This window comes from Ciona robusta, chromosome 1 (assembly GCF_009617815.1).
Source record: "Ciona robusta chromosome 1, ASM961781v2".
Classification (NCBI taxonomy): domain Eukaryota; kingdom Metazoa; phylum Chordata; class Ascidiacea; order Phlebobranchia; family Cionidae; genus Ciona; species Ciona robusta.
Window position 1 is genome coordinate 873,366 of NC_143235.1, and position 23,976 is coordinate 897,341.

Sequence of the window (23,976 nt, forward strand, 5' to 3'; positions counted from 1 at the left end):
GAATGTTATTTGTTTACAAATATATAGGAAACGAGAAAAGGGAATGGAAAAGGTGTCCCATCTTTCCCTCACCATACTATATATTAAACACTTTGAAAACAACAATTTATTTTTTTTTCTACAATGTATTCTATGTATTATTTGGGTGTATGCTGTCACAGTTCGTATTATTCCGGTAGTCTGTCAAAGATGGCTGGTACAGCATCTAAAATGGACGAATTATAATACTTTATAATTTAGTGAAACATATTTTTACCTTCCCTAAAATTGTCTTCTATCCTTTGCTGGTCATACCACCTGGATTAAGATATTATTCCATTATTTTATAACAGAAATAATTACTTTTATTTGTCCCTTTGATTAGTAGTGGAGATAAAAAAAATGATATTTAAAACGAAAAGACAGAAAATAGCGACAAAATAACAATCGGTAAAACACCTTTACCTTTTGAAAAGTATTTATTAATAAAAAAATAACAGAAATATTGTAAAAAATAAAAAAAATAATTTTGCTTTAAAAACTATAAAAACACAAGCAGAATTTTACTCTCCACCAATGTGAACAAAAAACAAAGAGATTTTTACCCCCAAGAGCGGCCGCTAGATGTCGCACCATTCCTTCGTTGTGAAACTCTGCCAAAATCATCCGCCATGTTCAGTTGTTCCGTTTCTTGTGCAATTAAGATCAAACAAACAGCTAAGTTTAATACCGTCCATGCGAGCTTATTCATTGCCAATATAACTGTTTTATGGCTACACGAATAGTTTTATAGATAATTCCAAATAATTTTCACCCACAAAGTAACATACGTGGTAACTCGTAAGCTGGCACGAGGAGTATGAACACTCGTGTTATAACGACTGCCATTTTCCGGCCACGCGAAGATAAAGCAAGTTACAATCGTTTAATCACATAAATAGGTAAGTACAAAATAACTTTCCAAACCCCTCTTATAGCAGGTCATAAGAACCCTCGTATTAACGCTGCATTAACTTTAAACAATTATAACACGCACTGTTTGTATTATAGGAAACTATAATCTTATTTAAAACCCTTAGAATGTTAATAATATCGACAACAACATGATTTGAGTCATACAACGTTTTAGGAAACATTGCAAAAATTTCTAAAACATCACAAAACATAAACATAGTCGGTAACGCAAAAAAAAACAACTTTGGGGTAGGAGTGTATATAGTAGAGTGGGGGAAGATGGGGCATCTTTTTATTCTATTTTCTTGCCCAGTTTCGTAGTAAACAAAGAACATTCAAATAATTATAAAACCAAATCCTCACGACTCCCATAGACCGTTGTTAATTGTTTAAAACAGTGCTATTCAACCGGTGTGCACCCTAGGGTGCACCAAAATATGCCAGGGGTGCACCAGTACAGAAGGGTATACAAGGGTGCATCACAAACTTAAACAATTTTCAGCAATAATACTCAGTTTTGAACATTTTTAACCAATTTAGCCACTTTCCTACAGCTTTTTTTTATATGAATTCTATATCTTGCATCACCGGGAATTGTGAAACTTCATTAGTTTTACTTTAAAGCAATCAGGGGTGCATGAGTTCGTCGCAACAACTTCAGGGGTTCACCAACCCAAAAAAGGTTGAGGAGCACTGGTTTAAAACACGATAAAGATATTTAAATATTCTGTTCTAAAGGTGTGTCGTCCACAGCACTATACAATCAAGTAACTTGCCTTATCCTCGCGTGGCGGAAAACGACAGTCGTTATAACACGGGTGTTCTGTTTCATACACCTCGTGCCCACTTATTAATTACCACGTATGTAACTTAAGAAGATTATGATCGTTTTACTGGTCGTCGTTTCAACGGTACAACATATGACAACAATTTCCTGCACTCTCCCGTTTTCACAATTCTGCGTATGGGTGGAAATCTGTTTTCTTGGCGTTTAGATTCTTGGAAAGATAAACGGTTAAGCTGCCTTGGTGCGTAAAGTCAAAGTCTACGTATAGTTAAAGTTATTAAAATAATTAAACGCAAAAGTATTTTTGTTTGTCTGCAAGGTGTAGCGAAAGCGATTCGTTCTTCCAATAAACATAAATATATGTTTTAACGGTAAGCGTATTTTAACAACTGTTGTTTTTCGCAATATTTTGTCGTTTTGTCTTAGCCTTTGTTTCAATTTTTACTATCCTAATAGAAGAGAGAAACAAAAGTTATTAATATATATACTAATATTGAAAATTGTTGTTCGCAGTTAATTCAAGTTTAAAATGAATTGGTTAAAGTTGTTTGCCCTTCTGGCTATAATTTGCCTGTTGGTCGAATTAGGGGACGGTTTATGGGTATGTCGACGTAGGCGTTGCACCCGTCGACGCCGCCGTAGAGCTACGCCTGCGCCTACAACAGCAACAACAACAACAACAACAACAACAACACCTGTACCGACAACCGAACCCCCACCCCCAACGACAACCACTCAAGCTCCAACTACAAGACCTCCAAGCACAACAACAACTACAACCCCGCAAACTCAAGCTTATAGAAGGAATAGCGCAGCAGCTGAAGTTCCAGTGAGGTATAAAGACCAAAAGCCTACAATATTAAGTCTAAAGTTAAATCTACAGACACACATATAGTAGGGTGGGGGGAGACGGGACACCTTTAGCACATTATATCCAAATATCCTAATCGTGTTTTAAACAAATAACAACGGTCTATGGGAGTCGTAAGGATACAATTTTATAATTCTTGGAATGTTATTTGTTAACTACCAAATGGGACGAGAAAATAGAATGAAAAAGTGTCGCATCTTCCCCAACCTACTATAGTAATAATTTTATTTGTCTTTAATTACAGTAAGGAAGTGGCTGAAAAGACAGCCAGACAATATAAGCACACAAGGCGACTACAACACAAATAAACGCTAAATAACTCTCACCTGAAATACAATATAAGGTCCAATTAAAGTTTAGTCCACCGACACACATGCATCAGTAGAGTAGACCACCAGTGTCTCTTAACCATTTCCCCTTTTAATTCATCAACCAATTCTTGCACCCCCGTATTTTTGTGTTTTTTTTTGTCTCTAAAACTAAACCATAACAAAAGTTGTTTTTTTTTTTTTACTTTTTTCTGTAAGAGGTATATATCAACTGTTGCACTTTAATTTAATTGTTGTTTTTACTTTATAGTTACAATCAGCATAACGAGCAGTTTATGGAAGGTGAATACTATATTATGGTTCATTGCTGTTTACATTTTGTTGATGGTAATATAAAGTTAACGGCGATGTGGCCAAATGGTTAGCTTGTATGCCTCTAACTGAAAGGTTTGGGTTCAAGCCACGTCGCTGCTACCATTGTGGGCGTATGTGCCTTTTGCAAGACAATTAACGGCAATTGCTCCAACCCAGTGGTCACTAGTGTGTTGTCCGAATTGTCAGCCATACATAAAATAATCACCTACAAAGTTACATACGTGGTAACTCGTAAGCAGGCAGCACGAAGTGTATGAAACAGAACACCCATGTTATAACGACTGCTGTTGCCCCGCCATTCGAGGATAAATAAATAACTTACATACTTGGTAACTTGTAAGCGGGCACGATGTGTATGAACACCTGTGTTATAACGACTGTCATTACCCTACCATGCGAGGATATTTAGGCAACATACATTCATTCAAACTAATATACACCATTATAAATAGATGACGTCGCAAGGTTGTTGGATATTTCTAAGTTGGGTTTTGACGAAGAATGAGAAGCTGGACTAACCACACCGATATATTAAGTGCGAATAATAAAACAAAAATTGATTAAGTTGGAATAAATGATAAAAAACACATTTTGTTTGGTGTTTTTGCGTCAACTTAAGTACGTGTATTCCATCTAGTAGTAAGGTGGGGGAAGATGGGACACCTTTTTATTACATTTTCGTGTCCCATCTTCCACGATAACATATAACTATACCCTTAGACGCAACTTTAGGTATGGCGTCATCATATTAAATAGTTAATGTATGGCGCGCAAAATAATATTTTTTACGGCCAACAAGTTGAGCAGAACGGCAATTGCTTCAACTCAGTGGTCACTAATCGGTTGCCTAAATTGTCGCAGGATAAAAAACAATCACCCACAAAGTAACATGTGCTGTGACTGAAATGAAACAGAAGACTCATCGCGTTTTTAATGAATGTCACTGTCCGCCATGTGAGGATAAAATTACATTTACATCTCAAAACTGGACACAGACTGTGAGCTGTCTTTTGCGAAAACAGTTTTTATTCGAAAAGTTATCCCAAAATGATACCGGGATTTTTATCACTCTAATTTGTTGCTAGAACGTATGTTGTTGTATGTTTCTTTCATGCACCATATGTTGGTATCAGCTTTCCGCCGCTGTCTATAAGCTCTGCAGCTCGCTATTTAGTAAACTGAAAGCTTTTAGAAAGTGAATTGGTTTTCGGAAAAAAACGAGTATCAGTTTTGCTGCTGGTATACAAAGAAGCGTATTTAAGAAACAGAAGATTAGTAACAGAACGAAAATGGATGCATGTGTTTGTTATTGTTAGAAAAGAGGATATAGTAGGTTGGGGGAAGATGGGACAACTTTTTATTCCATTTTCGCGTCCCATTAAGTATTAAACAAAGAACATCCAAAGAAATATGAAACCGTATCCTCACGACTACCATATAGACCGTTGTTAACTGTTAAAACACGATTAGGATATTTGTATGCTATGTGCTAAAGGTGTCCCGTCTTACCCCGACAGAACTATAACACGAGACATAGTCTATATATAGTTAAGTGTATAAGTAATTTTTCGATAATATAACAAAGCGAATAAACTTGCTGTTTTCAGTAAAAGTTAAAATGAATTCATTAAAGTTAGTTTTCTTGCTGGCTGTTCTCTGTATGCTTGCTGTAGCAACTAAAGCAGTGACAACAACTACTGTGCCACCTCCACCAACCACTACACCGTCCACCCGCCCACCAAGTACAACAACAACCACAACGACCGAAATGCAAGGTTACCGAAGAAACACAGCAGGGCACCAGCAGTATGGAGGGAGGTAGGAAGTCGAAATCGAGTTCTAATATATAGTAGGGTAGGGGAAGATGGGGCACTTTTTCATTCTATTTTCTAGTCCCATTTAGGCATAAACAAAGAACATTCAAAGGATTATAAAACCGTACCCTCACGATTCCCATAGAACGTTGGGTATTGTTTAAATGAAACAAAACACCCGTGTTATAAGGACTGTTGTTGTACAGCAGTGCGCAAATAAGTTATATTAATATCATGTTTTTTTACCGTTTATACTTTTACCGTATAGTCTGCATATAAACCAGTGTTACTTTATTCAAATGTTTTTTTTTTTTCTTTGTAGCTTTTACAACGAACACAACGAAAGGAGCACAGACGGTAAATACATTAATTATCTGTGTTTAATAGCTGGCATTGTATGGTAAAGACCTTTTCAATTTAGATTGTGGCAATAAAGTAGAGGGGGAAGATGGAACACCTTTTTATTCTATTGTCTTGTCCCATTTGGTAGTAAACAAAAAACATTCAAAGAATTATAAAACTGTATCCTCACGACTCCCATAGACCGTTGCTAATTGTTTAAAACTGGACCAGGATATTAGGATATTATGTGCTAAAGGTGTCCCATCTTACCCCACAGTACTATTTACACTTTATCGTTATATCATCAATAATTACATTTTTATCAGACGAAGTCGCAAGAATGTTCGACCGGCTTCGAATTGATTTAAGCGAGTAAGAATTCACGACAAAGTTGGCTGCGGTTTAAAAAGAAACGGATCGTAAAAAAGAAAAACTTTTAAATTGTGCTCGGAATAAAATACAGAAATTCATTTGTTATGTGTGTTTAAATTTGCCGAATGCGTTTTTGGAATAGTAAATAGACGCCAAACGTTATAAAATGCGAAAAGGCATGTGTATAGTTTGACACTCTAAAATAAGTTTGGTCCCAATGTAAATAATGCAGAAATTCCAGGGTAGGCGTGCGCGTGTCTACCCATGCCACTCCGCTATTGTTGAGTGTTTTTGCGTGTGAATAAATTCCGTTAATGGAGATGAAATACCGTTCGTGACTAAGTCTCCTATAGACCTAGATTTTGTTTTAAACATTTAACAACGCTATTTTAGAGCCGTTGTGATACGGTTTTATAATTATTTGGATGTTCTTTGTTTACTACAAAATGGGACTGGAAAATAGAATGAAAAAGTCTCCCTTCTTTTCCCAGCGTACTATATTGTCAAGTACCACAGTTTACAGACGGCGTATAACAAGGATTTTTTACGGTTCGCGTTGAGTTTTAAAACCGCACCGTCAAGAATATTGTTACAGTTAGAAACATTTCTGGATTTTGCTTGTGTAGTGTGTGAATTAACTGCGTTATGGAGAGACAACTTTGTTTTAGTTGAATTATATTACTATACTTTCCAATCCGTTTGTGAGTCAGTTTTTAGGCTTCTAGAGTCGATTAAAAATCCGTATGCTCACGATCACCATAGACCATTTTTATAAGTGTTTAAAACACGATCAGGATATTTGGATATTATGTGATAAAAGTGTCCCATCTTTCCCCACCCTATACTACAATATTGAATAAGCAGGTAGAATTTATTTTTAACGGAGAAAAACATGATCACTAAATTAAGTTTTAGTTCGTATCCAAGTCATGGTCCAATGTTATAAAAAACAACAGATTTTCATATTCATTGAAATTCCCAGCATAGGATACAGGGTAGTTCTAACTGATCGCTGTACCAACATTCCATATGTTGATTACTTCCCGCATTTTCCACATAAACAAACCGTGGTGATTAAGACAACGTTTTTGTGCTTTTAGGAAAAATTTTGTTGGTGCAGATTTTATGTTGGCAGGTATAAAGCATCTGTATACCAGAGAATATATAGTAAGGTGGGGTAAGATGGGACTTTATTCTTTTTTTCGTCCCGTTTGGCAGTAAACATAGAATATTTACAGAATGATACCATAGCCTCCCACTTTGAAAGAGCGTTGTTAATTGTTGAAAACACGGTCAGGAAATATGGGATATGTGAGCTTACGGTATCCCATCTTACCCCACAATACTATATACAGATATTATGTAAATATGTTTTTTAACAAACTCTTTTTACGTCTACTTAACCGTAAGATAAAATGCATTGGTTGAAGTTGTTTTCGATGCTGGTTTGTATTTGTCTGCTTGCTGACGTCGGAGATTCTCATTGGTTTTGGGAAAGCCGAAGACGTCGTCGTCGCCGCATGCCTGCACCGGTAACTGCAGCAACAACAACAACAACAACAACAATAACAACAGTGTTTACCGTAGCGGCCACTACAGCCGTTCAAACAACAACAACAACAATCCCAATAACAACTGAACCCCCTCCGCCTCCCACGACAACAACAACAACAAGAACGATGCCATCAACTACAACTACAACTCTAATTCTGCCATAAACTGTAATAGTTCTGTGGGTAAAACGGGACACCTTTTTGTACATAATATCCAGATACTCTGATCGTGTTTTAAACTACTAACAACGCACCTGATAACACTGGTTTTCAAGATCTTATAGGATCGCTCGCCAAAATATGTTCCGCATGATATAGTTCGAAACTTGAGTGTTTTTTGCGTTTGAATAAATTGCGCTGAATGGAGATTGCCGTTATAGTAATTGGGTTTTGAATATCCTGGTTTTGTTTTAAGCAGTTAACAACGGTCCATGGGAGTCGTGAAGATACGGTTATATAATTAAGCAAATAACCCAGAAAAAATGAAATAAAAACACGTACTACTACAGTAGTTTGGGGTCTTTTAGAGTCGTGAAGATATATGCGGTTTTATATTTTTTTAAATGTTCTTTGTTTACTAACAAATGGGCCGTGAAAACCACTTTGAAAAGTGCAGATTTTACAGAAGGGCTTTAAAACGGTTTTGAATCAGTCATTGATTAGTTAAGCAGGAAAGTGTAAAGTAGTGATTATCGTTTTGTTTTCTTTTTTTCTATGCGGCTGAGGCAATGCTGCTAATGTAATGAATGAATAATGAATGTAACTTACTTTATCCTCGCGTTATAACACGGATGTTCTGTTTCAAACACCTCGTGCGCGCTTAAAATTTACCATGTATGTAACTTATTTATCATCGCTTGGCGGGCAACGACAGTCGTTATAACATGGCTGACAGTTTGGACAACTCGTTATTGACCACTATAGTTTGCTCAAGGTGGCATACAACAACAGTATAGCACCGAAGAGCTTTCAACTCATAACCTCCATAGGTTAGAGCCACGGCGACGATCAATACTGTCCACAACTCGACTAAATTGTGAAACACCGCTTTATATTTAGTTCAACACAAGTCCGACATTTTACAACGGTGGTCTCAATATGAATGAATGACTTTATTTGTCTCTACGATCACAATATCAAATGCCGTATTAAATATAGCATCTGAAGCAAAAATACAGAAATAAACAACTAAAGGTAAATCAACAGTTGTTAACATGATCTTTCTAAAAGAATTTTGTGCAAAAGAAAAAGTGCAAAAAAATAGTACACTTGTCACATTTCCTAAATTGAAACCATCGGAAAATATAAATAAAGATAATTTTAAACGCGCGGTATTGTTTTGAACGTTGAAATTGATATAGAGTGAGGTAAGATGGGACATCTTTTTATTTCCTTTCTCGTCTTATTTGATAGTAAACAAAAAATATTTACAGAATTATATAACAGTATCCTCGCGACTTTAAAAGAGCGTAAACACGATTACAAAATATGGGGATTTATGTGATAAGGTTTCCCATTATACCCTTTAATGTCGCTTGGCGGAAAGCGACAGCCGTTTTTACACATCGTGGTCGCTTGCGAGTTACCACGTATGTAACTTTGTGGATAGTGTTTTTTACCTCATACACTAAGAGACGTTACAGCATCAGTAGTTTTTTCAATCAAGGCGGGTGCGAGAATTGTTTCTACGGTGTGCGGGCGTGCGGAGAGGCTAAGTCATTAAGGTCGGTTAGGTCTACTCTATATAAGCAATTCTAGAAGTGGTTGCGAGAATTGGTTGGTGATTTGAAAGTGATACAGCAAGGTAAAAGGTTAAAAACCACTGCGTTAGGGGAAATGAGATTAAAGCTGTAGTTAGCCCATTACCTTATTACATATGAAATTACACAAGTAAATTCCTTCCTGTTCTAAATATGGTTGTTCCGGATGGAAACTGTTAAGCGGCCAAACAACCGACATGTCCCACACATCAAAGTAAAAGAAGTTTTCCACGTTTTTGAAAATCTCCCGTGTAAGAACGTTATACCGGTATGCAAGCCACCCGTTGTTTCGCCCATAACTTGTGTTTAAGACTCTTTGACTTCGATAAATGAAGCGAACGTTCGTCCGTCGTTGGTTAAGCCTTAACATAGCGTCCCGTATTCCCCGCATACGTTGAATGAATAAAGATGGCTCGTAGTATATGATGTGTAAACCTTGGTTAAATATTATAACTACCTCATGCTGCCCGGGTGCAATTTCATCCAGTATATCACTCATGTAAGGCCTGGTGTTGGGCGGACCTTTATTTTGTAACGGTGGGCCGTGGGCCCGGTAGTAAATACGTATATTATCCGTTATAAACGTTTTTGGTTCGTGCCAATAACCGTGTGCATAAGAAGGAACTGTTACGTTCGAACTTAACTTGGTCGCAAAAAGGTAATAGTACTGTCGAGACGTTGAATCACCAAGAAAATAAATCTCTTCGTTTTCAAGACACCCTCTTGTCTCATCAAATGTTTTTAGATTATTTTTAAAAAATTTTGACTTCCATGTACGGTTAACGAAGTAGCCGTTTGGCCTTAATTGCTCGGATCCATTTAAACTAGTTTTACACGGCGGTAAAGACTTTGGTTCTTCAATTCCTGAGCTCACTGTAATGTTCAAACCTGGAGATTGAATACTTTGGTTGCAGCCAAGTTGTTTAAGCAAGGGTTCGTTGCATCTTTTATTTGATAAATCAAACTCCGATGGCTGGGGTTCTTTAAATATAACGTTTGTAATCTTTGGACATTTTCCTGACGGTGGTTTGACGCAAAACCAGGGTTCTTGGTTGCGTGGATTGCTGTAGTCGCAAATCTCGTCTGCTGTCAAACTAGAAATAAAATGGCGGACATAAAGAATGATTCTGTTACTTCCGCTACCAGGCATAATAAATAATCTTTTAGCGAGTCATCTGGTATACAGTTATGTATTTCCGACGATTCGTCTGTCATCCGACAAGACACTATACGTTTTTTAATACCAGATGAGCCTTAGGTAATGTACGCACATCCTTATACGGCGTATGCGAGTTAAGGTGGCTGTACACAGTATCTGGCATGAGAATTCGCTTGGAAAGTCGTATGCAAACCCATTACCGAGTTCCGCATGCGGCAGCGAAATCCGGACAAAACAGACAAAACGTACGAGTTCCGGATACTGTGTACAGCCACCTTTATACATAATAATAAAACCTATTTTTTAGTTTATCTCTTCGAAAGCGATAGCGAAGATCATATTATTTAAACAAAGAAGAGAAGGGAATCAACAGCAAAACAACAGTTTACACTATATTGCTAAAATAAGTGAAGCAACTAAATGAGTCAGCGTAGCTTTCTCTTTAATTATTATTCGTTAGTTAGGAATTTGCTGTCTGGAAAGTAAATATGCAAAGCCAGCGAATAACGGGTCACCACCAGTGTTTCCGTATCCAATAAGTAAAAAAAAAACAGCAAAATACTTACTTTGTAAAACTCAGGTCAACATTGCATTCTGTCTGTTCTTTCGTTTCAAACTCGGCAATATATAGTGTACCAAGAAACTTTCGTAGGGATGTACATCGAACCAGCTCGGCTACCCCTTCGAGCGGTATCATGAGTTTCACTTCAAGCCGTGCTTCGCCCGGGTTCAGTAATGGAACTTCGATACTGTACGTTCCATTTCGATGATCAGTGATTACACCAGCAATACCATCAGGGTATAAACCGTTTCCATATACTAACCTAGCTACAAAATAATCGCCACCAAACGAACTTTTGTTTTCTTTCCAATTATAAGCATCAATTCGAGCATTCAATAAATCCCCAGTTTTATATTCCGTTCTTTTATCAACGATTACAACCCTCGAGTTACTGAATGTATTTAAAGTAAAGTCCGTATTCTGCTTTCGTTGATTTAACTTGTTTAAAGACGTCATGAGTTCAGAAAAATAAATTGTCCAGTCTTCAAGGTTTTGTTCGAATTTCAAATCTAAAAAGTCGCTGTACGGTCGGCCATACAAGTTTAGATATGCAAGTCCAAACCAAGCAGAATCGATCGGAAATTCAGTTTTGTACCTAGCCAGATAGTCAATTCTCGGTTTGGGATACAACTGTCGTTTTTCTGCAGGTTTTTGGTTCTGCTTTTGGTCTATTCGAAATAAAACAAACGCCGCGCAGAAGAATGCGATTACAAACAACCTTTTGTGCGAATATCTAAACATGCTAGCTTGTAGAAACCCTAAATTAAACAACGTTTAATCAATAATCAGTTTACTGTTTGGTGAACAAATATGCTATCTGTTTATGAACTGCCGTATTGTCTATAATAAAATAGTAGACTGGGGTAAGATGGGACACCTTAAGCACATAATATCCGAATATCCTGATTTTGTTTTAAACAATTAACAACGGTCTATGGGAGTCGTGGGGATACGGTTTTATAATTCTTTGAATGTTCTTTGTTTACTACAAAATAGGACAAGAAAACAGAATGAAAAGTTAACCCATCGTCCTCCACCCTACTATACATATTTAGCAACAATTCTACATTAAATTAAAATTAGCAAAACTAATGAAAGACAGGATAGATACCCGACTTCCTGAGTGTCTAGTAAACGACCATTCGACTATAAATGAAATATTTTCTTATTATTTTGGTAAATCTAAACTAATTTAATTGTCTGCACTCACAAACAATTTGGATGTGCTCAAATATATAGGACTTAGAATTGTTTTGGATTTATCTGAGTTTCTATACCTTTCAAGTTCGCCTATTTTTAAGAAAAGATATTTATATTGAATAGTGACAGAAAAAATGCCTATTTTTTACCCTTTTGGGCATTTCATGCCTTATGATCTAATCGCCTGCAGTCACATAAACAATTTACATCTACTCGAATATATGGGTCCTGAAATCTAATTGGCTGCGTCCACACAATGAAATGACTGTTTTCGTTAAGGATGAAACCGTCACACTTTTAAACCTCACCCACATTATAGGCATAGGCATAATGTCACGCTTAAAGGCTTCTGGATGCCACCATACAATGCTAAAACTATAGCAGTAGAGCAAGAAAAAGAATGTTTAGACCTTTCAAAGCGTACAGTATTATTTCGTGTTATTTACGTATATTATTTACGTATGTAGTTTATATTTGCTTGTACAAATTCGGAGACAAATATCTACGAAAAGGGCGATCCATGACATAGTCCCATTCGTGATAATTCCGCCGTAAGAATATAAAATTCGACTTCGTTTAAAATTTGAAGTTGTTTTTGTATAAATTGCATCGGTATTTGTTTAACTTTATTTCATTTTACCGAAACACAATAAACTTCATATGATATTCTTCATTTCAAACATTCACGAATCAATTTTCATTCTTTCAATTTCTTTTAAAATGTCCTCTGAAAACAATTGTTTTTAGTGTACAGTCTTATACACTATATGTAGGTTATGTGTCCTTGGACAGGACACTTGAAGCAATTTTTGCTTCAACCCAGTGGTCACAAATAGGCTGTATTGTCAGCCCCACATAAAAACAACACCCACAAAGTTAGACACGTGATGACTCGTAGGTTGGAACAATAAGGTGTATGAAACAGAAAACCCGTGTTATTACGACTATAGTTGTCCCGCCATGCGAGGATAAATAAGTCACATACGTGGTAACTCGTACGCGGGCACGAGGTGTATGAAACAGAAAACCCGTGTTATAACGACTGTAGTTGTCCCGCTATGCGAGGATAAATAAGTCACATACGTGGAACTCGTACGCGGGCACGAGGTGTATATGAAACAGAACACCCGTGTTATAACGACTGTCATTGCCCTGCCATGCGAGGATAAATAAATTACATACATGGTAACTCATAAGCGTGTGATGGAACGAGGTGCATGAAACCGAACAACCGTGTTATAACGACTGACATTTTTCACCAAGCCAAGCACCAATAAGTTACTTTAGTTAACATTCATACCTTTAACGGCTATTTCTTCATGGTGTTGATTGTACCTAAACATACATTTGTTTAATATTTAAAAACTAGAGCTTTTTTATTATATAGTTCAAGATATTTTGGATTTAAGTTGCTAACAATGTCCTATCGTATACCCCACAGTAATATACAAGTGGTGAAACTTGTTAAATATGCGTATACTTACACCAATCTACGGCGCCCATTTCTAGTATGAATAGCATCCGCCGCGGGTTTCTCGTTAAATTCATCTCTGCCGCGCTGATGGGTCAACGGTACGGCAAGCAAGCACACCAGAATAATTGTCGCAGCAGAATACAAGTGCATGGCGTTTTAGTTTCTATTTGTCTGCATACAAAATATTATGGTAGGGTGGGGTAAGATGAGAAAGTCGTTTTCTTTCCCTTTTCATCTCATTTTGTAGTAAACAAAGATCTTTACAGAACTTTAAAACCGTAGCCTAGCGACTACAAAAGGGTTTTTTCAATTGTTTAAAACCCAGCTAAAAATATGAGATTCAGGTGCTCATGGTATCCCATCTTACCCCACATACACTGAAGCCTTTGCAATGCTAATACTGTTTCTGATTTCTGGCAACAACTGTTTTGTGAATGAATGAATGTAACTAACTTTATCCTTGCGTGGCGGGGCAACGACAGTCGTTATAACACGGGTGTTGACACACCTCATGCCAGCTTACGAAGTACCATGTATGTAACTTTGTGGGTGGTTACGTTTTTTTGGATATTTGGTTACAGGCAGGCACACAAACCGCTTTGCCACGGCGCCAGACTTAACTCTATAATTCTGTCTAATCTATAGTGTTGGCATCAATCGAACTGCATTGGTACTAGCGTGGCTTCGTTTGCTTTAACTTAAATTAACTCCACATTTTCTTCATGTACGGATTCATATGTAGTACAGCCGTTGTTATATTATGCATGTACCTGACACTTATTCACATTTTCCTATACATGTCATGCGCTGTAACTTAACTGTATAGTTGCTTTATACTGATCCATGCACTGTGTTGCTTGTGTGTAGACCGCCAACCAACATTTGCTCCAAAGTCTAAGCCATGCATGAACGGAAGTAATTAATAGACTATACTTCACTAAAATATAAAAGATTCTATAATAACAATAATAACCATTGTTATATAGTGAAGCTACCAATCAAAATCCACATCAGTTAATGGGACAGAAAAATTGTGCCAATTATAGTACTTTGCCAGACATTGAACAACACATTGCCTAAAAGCAAGCAAACCGTCGCATTAAATTATAACTGATATAATTAGTTCTTTTCGCTACTTAATGAATGAACGTATTGTTTTGCTTACCTTATTTGCCCAACATTTCGTGCAGTCGTTGTGCTAGCGTTTTTATGCAGTCGTTTGCCCATAGAATAATCACTCAGTTTGCCCGTAAACTTCTTGTGGGCCAGTCAAGACAAAAACATTGTATTTCACAAGTAAATACACCATTATAATCTTAATATATAGTAGGGCGGGGTAAAACGGGACAGCTTATCATTCTATTTTTTCGTTTCATGTGGTGGTAGTAAACAAACAACATTCAAAGAATTATAAAACCGTATCCTCACGACTCTTAGACTGCAGAGTTAACTGTTTAAAATGCGATCAGGATATTTTAATATTGTGTGCTAAAGGTGTCCCATCCTCCCCCAAGCTACTAAATTCGCATTACTAACTTGATTGACGCAGGTAAACAGGATTTCAGGCACCGATACACACACACCCTATCTGCAGAAAACAGGTAAACGATTCCACCTTGCTCTGCGCGTTCTGGCACCACGATATACAGTGGGTCAGTCTAAATAAGACTCCCTGCTTTAGGCGCTAACTATAACAGTAACAGTCCCCAACCTATGTGATCTGAAAAACACCTTAAAAGGAAAATGCCCGCAAGGGTGGTTACGGGTTGATTTAAGTAAAATATAAGTTACATATACGTGGTAGCTTTAAAATGGGCACGAGGTGTATGAAACAGAGCACCCGTGTTATAATGACTGTCGTTTCCCCGCCATGCGAGGATAAACAAGTTACATACATATTAACTTGTAAGCGGGCACAAGGTGTATAAAACAGAGCACCCGTGTTATAACGATTGTCGTTTTCCGACCGCGCGAAGAAAGTTATTGCATACATTCAACTTTAAATAAAAAAAACAAAAACAACAAGAACACAAAACCAACGGAACGCGCAAACAAAACGTCTGTTCCACAGGTCCCTTAGTAAGCAAACAAACACAAATAGCCAAACCTCAGATTCTCGCGCGTGTTTCAAAGCTTTTTGAAGGAGCAATTAGAAATCTCGCATTTTGGTGAATAATTTGCGAAAAGTGACCGAAATCGCAAATTCTTAAAGCGCAGTCCGAACTGGAATGCAAGTTCTGTGCGCGTGGGAGCAAATGGCGAGCTATGATTGGACGGAGGCTCCAAGAGAGACGAGTTACTCCTCAGGAGTGGGAGAAGTCAACGTTTTTGCCGACTGATGAGGCAGAAATATGCTCGAAAACGGAGATGGATAAATTATGAAATCGTCATCAGCTGTGCTATAACTGCTGCGCTGGAAACACGGTGTTGGTAAAGATTTGAATAAACACACCTAAAAACAAAAGTCAAATGTTAAATGAATGACTTATCTATCTTCGCGTGACCGGAAAACAATCGCCGTTATAAAACAGACGAATGTAAAAAATAAAAAATAAATGAATGTATAAGGTCTGTTTGTTTCATACACCCCGTGCCTGCTTACCAGTTACCATGTATGTAACTTTGTTGGTGATTATTTTTCCTGTGTGGCTGACAATTTTAACAAGCCATTAGTGACGACTGAGTTACCGCGCCTAACGAGATCATTAGAAAAGATAGATTTAAACTTTCCCGATCTTATCCTGATCTTCGTTATCGTGATCGAAGAGTCAAAATAAATTTCATTCATTGTGATTTCTATAAAAAAAACTTAGATGATACGCATGATTAGTTATTATTGCACGCATGACTAATCAGTCTTATGTAGTTTTGGATCTAAAAAGAGTAATTGTAGCGATATGTATTAGCTTTTTGTTACTTTACAAAGTATTTTTCAGGCATAGAGAATAAACGTCCTAAAAGTTACATACGTGGTTATTTGTGTATGAAACAGAAATTCCGCTAGGCTGTGTTATAATGACTGTTGTTGCCCCGCCATACGAGGATAAAGTAAGTTAGTAAGTTTACTAAGTAAGTATAGGTTTAATCTTCGGTGCTAGCGAAGAATCTCCCCCCCCCCACCTTATTTGCTAACCACCAACCCCTAGGTTAGGTGTTGATGCTTAGGGAGTTAGTGGTAATAGGGGTTAGTGGTTAGCAAATAAGGTGGGGGGAAATTCTTCACTAGCACCAATTTCTTTTATGGTGAACAGTAACCTTAATGTTAGTTTGGTGCATTTCAGTCATAAAACTCAGCATACTAGAAGGTTATAGCCTTATAGATACATCCGTTGTCGATTTGTTTGACTAATCCTGCTCTGCTGCAGATATGGACATTGAAAAGTGTCTAACTAACAGCGAGAGCTTAACTAGAGACCCGTTACCTTTTCTAAACGGGGATGCACAAGTTGCTGGTCAGTTGGTTGATATTTCCTCTGCTTTATACAAACTCTGCAATAAAAAAAGTAAATTTCCCTCTAAAATTAACGCATTGCCGGAACTGCACACAAAACAGTTTGACGATGAACAAATATGGCAACAGATTGAGCTTTTTAATAATTCAAATATTATAACTTGTACAAAGCAAGTACACAGTTGTAACCGGGACGCTGAAATCAGTTTAATTCCGGTGATCAAACAAAATGGGGACCAGGATGCATCAGATGTGAGCGCGGATGAGGAAAGTCAAAGTGACGAAAATATGGAAGAAAATGATCCAGAGGAAACAGCTGAGGTTGATGTTGACGCAGAAAGTGACGTTTCGATGGAAAAAATGGAAAAAACTGAAGTTGACGATAAGTTTTTCAGCCTCCGGCATATGGAGAAGATGTTAAATAAGCAGGAGACAGATAACAAACAAGATGATAGTGATGATGAAATTGATCTTTTTGATGACATCCCGTCAACAGATGAAGAGGAAGAGTTTCCAGATGTTGAAAGCGATCAAAGTGAGGATCACGAGGTGGGAAAAGATGCTGAGGTGAAAAAATCGGCGAGGGACGTGAAATATGACGACTTTTTTCCTGGTTTCGGGGGGAACAGTAACGAAGATTCAAATCCTGAAATGGAGGAATCATTTCAAGATGAGGAGGAAGAAGAAGTTGAAGTGGAGGTGGAAAAGAAGACGCCACATCAAGCGCAACAAGTTAAAATGAAGAAGCAAATCAAGCAGCTTGAGAGTCGCGCGCTGGAGGAAAAAGATTGGCAAATGAAGGGAGAAACAACAGCTGAAAAGAGGCCTGTGAACAGTTTGCTTGAAGAAGTTTTAACATTTGATAAAGGAGAGAGAACTGCTCCGGAAATAACCGATGAACAAACTCGAGATGTGGAAGAAATTATTAAGCAGAGAATAAAAGATAAATCATGGGATGATGTGGAGAGAAAAATAAAGGAGGTTAAGAACGTTCACGAGTTTAAGAAAAAGGTCGTTTTAGATTCAGAAAAATCGAAACAATCACTCCAAGATATATACGAGAAGGAATATATTGCAAAAACTTCTGGAGCAAAGGAAGAGGAAAAAGAAGACCCAACTCATGTGGAACTCAAGTCTTTAATGAAGAATTTGTTCAAGAAATTGGATGCTTTGTCTAACTTCCATTTCCATGCGTCTGCCCCTACTCCTGAAATACAGGTATGGTTTTACTGAGCAATACTGTATTATATCGAAACCTTTATTTTATATGTTCAACATTCAGTATTACATAGGCATATGCTACACTAAATCGGAGGTGTTAATTTCAAAGTATTTATCTTCCACAGTATTGTGTTATATTAATTGTTATTTTGATTAAAATAATTTTTTTCTGTGATTTGTTTTTCTCATTGATTGGTATATTGGTTCAAATAAGTTTTTTCGTCTATTTATTCAAATATATTATATTTAGGTTGTGAGTGACATGTTATATCAATTATTGATTATCATTTTAATTTGTAATATTGATTTAAAGAAGTTTCTCATCCATTTAATTAAGTACATAATATATATTTAGGCTTTGATATGTTCTGTTAATTGTTATTGTTAATTTTATTGAAATATTTATTCCCGCCTATTTATTCAAATATATATTCAGGTTGTGACGAATCTTCCCACCATTGCAATGGAGGAAGTCCAGCCTGTCTCGCACACTGATGCCAGTAAATTGGCTCCGGAAGAAATTCACAAGAACACGGAGGAAAAAGCGGAAGAAGAAAAAACTGCAACAGATCGAAAACGAGACAGAAGAAAAAAGAAAGTGCGACAAAAAGTAAGAGAGCTTTTTGGTAGAAAGACTGAAAATGCCATTTAGGCAAAATATATATCTTTTATTAAACAATCTGTTGGGTTTTTGTCTGTTACATTTTCGTAGCATCAGATGTCCAGATGACCAAATCCTTACTGTATTTCTTTGCACAAGAATCACCCTGCTGAAGTCATTTTATGATATCTGTCTAGAGCGATTAGTTTTGTTTGTTTATTTTAAGTTTGTTTTTTTACAGCTTCGTTCTAAAGCTCGCGAATCGAAGCTACGTTTGTTGGCGGACACAAACGAAAAGTTACAAGCCGTACAAGACATTCAAAAACTTGAACAGAGCGCTAAAATGAAAGGAAGTCAAACCACTATTATTAATGTAGGAAACAAACACTTAGTAAAAATAATTTAATGTTAAGAAAAACTGACAAATTTTGTTTTGTCCGAATAGCAATTACAAAGTTTTGCATTTACATGTTTTATTAGTACGAAGTAGGTAATAGGTATACGAGTAATATAGGTAGAAGTAGAAGTAGAAGTAGAAGTAGGTAATAGGTATATGAGTCTTTCTAATTATCGTTATAAAAACTGCTATTTTTTGGAAATGAACATTAAATGTAGTTTATAGCGACATTAAAATAATTTGTTGAATATCTGTGCTACACGGGTGTCGTTGCCCTCCACGTAAGGATAAAAGATCTCCTTTTATTCATTCATTTCACTTTTGTATTTTATTCCAGGGCAAGAAGGAAGAAGGTTTAACTTCTTCAAAAGCTTTTTTCTCCAAGCTTGTAATCGTGAATCAAAACCAAAAGTTAAAGAAAAAGTCGACCTAGTATTATAAGTAAACAAATTCTGATTACTGGGTACTTGTTTTAACAATACAGTTGTTGCAACTGCATTATACACATTGGTGGTATTTGTGTGATAGTTTTAAATGGCATCGTGGCACAGTGGCAATCTTCTTGTAGCCAAAGGGTACTAGGTTCTAAGCTTGCCACTGCCACCATTGTGGTCATTTTGGTCTGTATTGCAAGTCACAATATAGTATTTGGGTAACTCGGTCTTCACAAAAGGGTTGGGCAAATTATCAGCCAAGCAGGAAAAAAAACTTTAACCACAAAGCTACATACATGAAAAATCGGTGCACATATAAGAAACCGGTGTGCAATGTGGCGCAAGTGATATAACTTTTGAGTTCAATAAATAAATCATTAATCACCAGCAGAATTTCTGCCCAAAACTCCAAAAAATGTCGTTAAAACAAACTTTTAAGGAGTATACAGATTTAATGGATTTTTAAATAGCATTGCATAACGTACGCTCACAACTAATGTACAATGCTTTCTTTTATCCCAGGGACGCTTAAACTACACACAAAATCTCAAAAGGAATTCATGTTAATGAACAAGCTATGATCGCTACACCACTCCCAGAGATTAATTATATAGAAGCCAGTACAATTGTCTATTCCCAACAATCGTGTATTTAACTGTTTAGACTGACAACAGTAAAGAGAAGTTACACGAAACTTGAGACACCGTTTCAATGCTCGTGAAGAATCCATGTATCGTTTTCTGATTGTATCGTTTCACGATGTAAGGTGCCAGCCAGAAAATATCAGCCATGGAAGAATTTTATCAAAACTACAGTTAACTCGTGCAGAAAAGAATAATCAGTACATTTATTGAATAAAAGTCCAAGTACGATGCGCAGTTTAGTAGGAAACTTGTTTAGCGTTTATATAGTAGGGTGGGGGAAGATGGGACACCTTTTCATTCTATATTTTCTCGCCCCATTTGGTAGTAAACTAAGTAAATTCAAAGAATTATAAAACCGTATCCTCACGACTCCCATAGACTGTTGCCAATTGTTTAAAACACGATCAGGATATTTGGATATTCTGTGCTAAAGGTGTCCCATCTCCCCCCATCCTACTATATGGTGTATTTTACTACATATTGCAGTTTCTTATATGCGCTAATTAACTACAGGGAATAAACTGTATATTATGTCGCGCAAGACGGTATAACAGGTTAGGATAATACGGAACATATTTTTATTTTATCTATCCATTTGGTAGTAAACAATTAAAACATGTTTACAGAACTATATAACCTCACAACTCCAAATCCTCACAACTCTAAAACCCTATATCCTCAAACCCTATTTCCTCACAACTCTAAAAAGCGCTGTTAATTGTGGAGTATTATGTGCTAACGGTATCCGTCTTACCCCACAGTTATATATATAGCAGTAAATAGCTTAAGTTGACCAGCATGGCAGCAGGTGTATCTCACACAACAGTGACCACGCCTCATTATCCATTTGAAACTTGCGGCAAAAGTTTGGTAACAAGGGAAAAAATTGAAAGGTGAATAATAAATGTAACTTGTTTTATAAGACGGGTGTTCTGTTTCATACACCTCGCGTGCTCGTTTACAAATTAGGCCTACCATGTATGTAACTTTGTGGGTGATTATTTTACCCTATGACTGACAGTTCAGACTTCAGACAACCAATTAGTGACCACTGGTTGGAGAAAGGTCCGTTTATAAAGATGTTTATATACCGACACTGCTGGGTTGGAGCAATTGCGGTTAAACGTCGGGGCTGGGCAAATTGAAGGGTAGCGAACTGTCAATCATTATGTGAAGTTGTGACGAGTAGGTCCTTGCATACTGTGCCTAAAGAAATGTAGCCTACCCAAATTCTCGGTGTTAACAATATACATTAAATTCCAGGACCTTGCAGAGCAGAGCGTCATTACAATCAGCGTCGTTGCAAAACTTCTATTACAGAGGAAACCGCCTTCACAACTACGGTTATCCTTCAGTTATAAGTAGCACCCAACAGCTTCTCGCTCTAACACCAACAAAGTTAGGCGTCTCCCCTATCTGGAGAAGAGGTGCACAACATAACCGCTCCGCTAGGAGGCGCTCAAGCGCTAAAGACCTTCTTCCGCCTATGACGTCATGGAATAGTGACGTCACGAAGCAAGGGAAATCCCCTTCTCCTATTTCGCGGGGTAGCTCGGTATTACGACTTCACAGCAATAAACATTCTGCGCGAACGACTCCGGCATTACCTTCAACACCGCAACCTGTTAAACCCGATGTTAACGTTAAAGTATCCGCTACCCAGGCGTCTATTTTGGGATCCACGCCGATTAAAGTTAGAAGTATTCAAGCCTACCATGACCAAATGCGATCCTACTTTGGTCCCAGGCGGAACAATGACCCGAATTTTGTTGCCCGCAAGATGGCGCCCGTGCTGCGCGTCGTTCCAGCTACAACGCGGCTCTGGGTTCGCGAAACGAGTGATCCGAAACCCAAAGTTCAGAAACCCGAAGCGTCGGATAATTCACAAAAGCGGGTTCGTTTTTCTGATCAAATGGGACTCCCCCTAGTCCGAAACATGACCCCGAATTACCGGAGAAAACATTCCTACATTCTGCGTTGGCTTGAAACAGCTGGAAGACCCATTCAACCGATGGCATAGATAAAGTTTTGGGAAAACATGGGACACCTTTTCATTCTACTTTCTCGTCCCATTTAGTAGTAAACAAAGAACATTCAAAGGAATATAAAACCGTATCCTCACGACTCCTACAAATCAGGATATTTGGATATTTTGTGCTAAAGGTCTAAGTTGCATAAAACACGTATTTTCTGCTCACTCCCTTTATTCTTTCCACTTATTTTGGCATTTTAGTTCAAAGCGTCCATTCTAACTTCATCAAAATGAATTTAGTTTTACAAAACTAAACTTTTAAGATTAACTTCGTATCTTACACACATCGGCTGTTATGTTTACATTAAAACTGGCGTATAAACAAATCCCTTCAAATATAATAATTCTATTTAATAAAAAGTAACGTGATAGCCCACATGCGAGTTATGAATTGCTGTCTTTTGTTCAATTTCTTTGTTAAAGTGTAATATATACAAGTTCCAGATTGTTTAAAAAAATATAGAATGTTCACGTTTAGACAGGAACTTGTGCAAATAAATAGAACCCGTTTATTTATGTTGTATTTGAATTCATCAGATTATAAATGCAGGTAATCGTTATTCGCCTGCGGCCCCATATATAGACCATGGAAAATACTGCAACACATAATGGGCTGCAACGTGCGATATAAGGTCGGCAGTGGACATGCCGTCTATGACCATGTATGTCTGGTGTATAAGAAGACAATATAATATATAGTGGGGGGGGGGAGATGGGACACCTTTAGCACGAAATATATAAATATCCTGATCGTGTTTTAAACAATTAACAACGGTCTATGAAAGTCGCGAGGACAAGGTTTTATAATTCCTTGAATGTTTTTTGTTTGCTACCAAAATGTACGAGAAAATAGAATGAAAGTTGTCCCATCTTCCCCCATTCTACTATATTAGATGATATGTTATGACTCGGTAATGTGTTCCGTGTTGAAACTATAAACACCAGAAATGGCTACTATATAGCAAAGGCTCCAACGTGTGCAGGCATTCAGTGAGTCAATATTGCGAAATACAGCGCTTCATATACAAGATACTTCTATAGTAAACTGAGCATATAATAGGAAGTTATAAAACTAAACTAGCTTAATTTTTAATTTGAGCAGCAAGTTACACGCTTTTTATACAAGTTACTATTATTATAAGCTTAGTACAGTTATTGGGACATTATAAACTATAACAGCAACGTTTTTAATTTGAGCATTTTAACAGAGCTTCTTATACGCCCAACTGTAATAAAACATTGTAAGACTTTACAGCAAGAATGTTAATTTGAGTATGTATATATACAGTGGTTTTTATACAAGATAGAAGGTACTTTTATGTAGGCTTATTAAGGTAATTGGACAGTATAAAACCCGCTTTTTTAATTGGAGAAAGTGCATTGAGAATTTTATAAAGAGTTTATAGTATAGTAATAAAACAATATAAAAAGCCAGATTTTTAATTAGAAGTGCCGCTAATGAATGAAATTTCCGTGCCTTGAGGTTGAGAGCGTGAAACTGGGCGTTAACGCAATCGGAGAATCTGATTGGATGACCCGCGGCGTCTGTAACGTGTTGTGTCTCATCCGCACAATGTGAAATTATAAATATCCTATTGTATTAGTTTCGGTGTTCCAAATTTCGCAATACAGTTTTAATGACTCTGTTATCTGCAAAGGACAAATACGGCCAGTCAAGATTATGTAGCAGCTTGTGTTAATTAACAAAATCAATTATTTCCGTAC

At 37.1% G+C, this 23,976-nt stretch overlaps 4 protein-coding genes and 2 long non-coding RNA genes across 10 annotated transcripts; 3 read left to right on the top strand and 3 right to left on the bottom strand.

Annotated features, from left to right (window-relative positions):
• Window positions 1-105: 105 nt before the first annotated feature.
• Window positions 106-878, bottom strand: LOC149741126 (uncharacterized). The gene is made up of 3 exons (XR_016386409.1): window positions 585-878; window positions 257-297; window positions 106-205 (listed from the first exon to the last, which is right to left on the bottom strand). It is a non-coding gene; the product is annotated as an uncharacterized LOC149741126 (long non-coding RNA).
• Window positions 879-1,905: 1,027 nt separating this feature from the next.
• Window positions 1,906-7,682, top strand: LOC149741127 (uncharacterized). The gene is made up of 5 exons (XM_089891454.1): window positions 1,906-2,554; window positions 3,171-3,202; window positions 3,688-5,053; window positions 5,372-5,406; window positions 5,718-7,682. Exons 1-3 carry the CDS (start codon window positions 2,250-2,252, stop codon window positions 3,738-3,740), a joined length of 390 nt encoding a protein of 129 aa, XP_089747580.1. The 5' UTR covers window positions 1,906-2,249; the 3' UTR covers window positions 3,741-5,053; window positions 5,372-5,406; window positions 5,718-7,682.
• Window positions 7,683-8,407: 725 nt separating this feature from the next.
• LOC149741128 (NXPE family member 4-like) lies at window positions 8,408-11,562 on the bottom strand. Its single transcript, XM_089891416.1, has 2 exons — window positions 10,802-11,562; window positions 8,408-10,170 (listed from the first exon to the last, which is right to left on the bottom strand). The coding sequence occupies exons 1-2, from the start codon at window positions 11,536-11,538 to the stop codon at window positions 9,171-9,173; spliced, it is 1,737 nt and encodes a 578-aa protein (XP_089747542.1). The 5' UTR covers window positions 11,539-11,562; the 3' UTR covers window positions 8,408-9,170.
• LOC149741129 (uncharacterized) lies at window positions 8,408-15,227 on the bottom strand. 3 transcript variants are annotated; one of them, XR_016386414.1, is made up of 4 exons: window positions 15,008-15,227; window positions 13,482-13,642; window positions 13,298-13,332; window positions 8,408-9,027 (listed from the first exon to the last, which is right to left on the bottom strand). It is a non-coding gene; the product is annotated as an uncharacterized LOC149741129 (long non-coding RNA). The 3 variants fall into 3 exon arrangements; XR_016386412.1 differs by lacking the exon at window positions 8,408-9,027 and adding an exon at window positions 12,587-12,724 and having other exon boundaries at window positions 15,008-15,223; XR_016386413.1 differs by lacking the exons at window positions 8,408-9,027; window positions 15,008-15,227 and adding exons at window positions 12,587-12,724; window positions 14,637-14,937.
• A 1,492-nt stretch (window positions 15,228-16,719) lies between these two features.
• On the top strand, window positions 16,720-20,304 carry LOC149741130 (U3 small nucleolar ribonucleoprotein MPP10-like). 3 transcript variants are annotated; one of them, XM_089874325.1, is made up of 5 exons: window positions 16,720-18,140; window positions 18,580-18,753; window positions 18,986-19,117; window positions 19,479-19,604; window positions 20,098-20,304. In XM_089874325.1, the coding sequence occupies exons 1-4, from the start codon at window positions 16,839-16,841 to the stop codon at window positions 19,572-19,574; spliced, it is 1,704 nt and encodes a 567-aa protein (XP_089730451.1). In that variant the 5' UTR covers window positions 16,720-16,838; the 3' UTR covers window positions 19,575-19,604; window positions 20,098-20,304. The 3 variants fall into 3 exon arrangements, with proteins under 3 accessions (XP_089730451.1, XP_089730460.1, XP_089730443.1); XM_089874334.1 differs by having other exon boundaries at window positions 19,479-19,582; XM_089874317.1 differs by lacking the exon at window positions 20,098-20,304 and having other exon boundaries at window positions 19,479-19,644.
• A 625-nt stretch (window positions 20,305-20,929) lies between these two features.
• On the top strand, window positions 20,930-22,372 carry LOC149741131 (uncharacterized). Its single transcript, XM_089874360.1, has 2 exons — window positions 20,930-21,112; window positions 21,483-22,372. Exons 1-2 carry the CDS (start codon window positions 21,018-21,020, stop codon window positions 22,237-22,239), a joined length of 852 nt encoding a protein of 283 aa, XP_089730486.1. The 5' UTR covers window positions 20,930-21,017; the 3' UTR covers window positions 22,240-22,372.
• The last annotated feature ends 1,604 nt before the right edge of the window (window positions 22,373-23,976 follow it).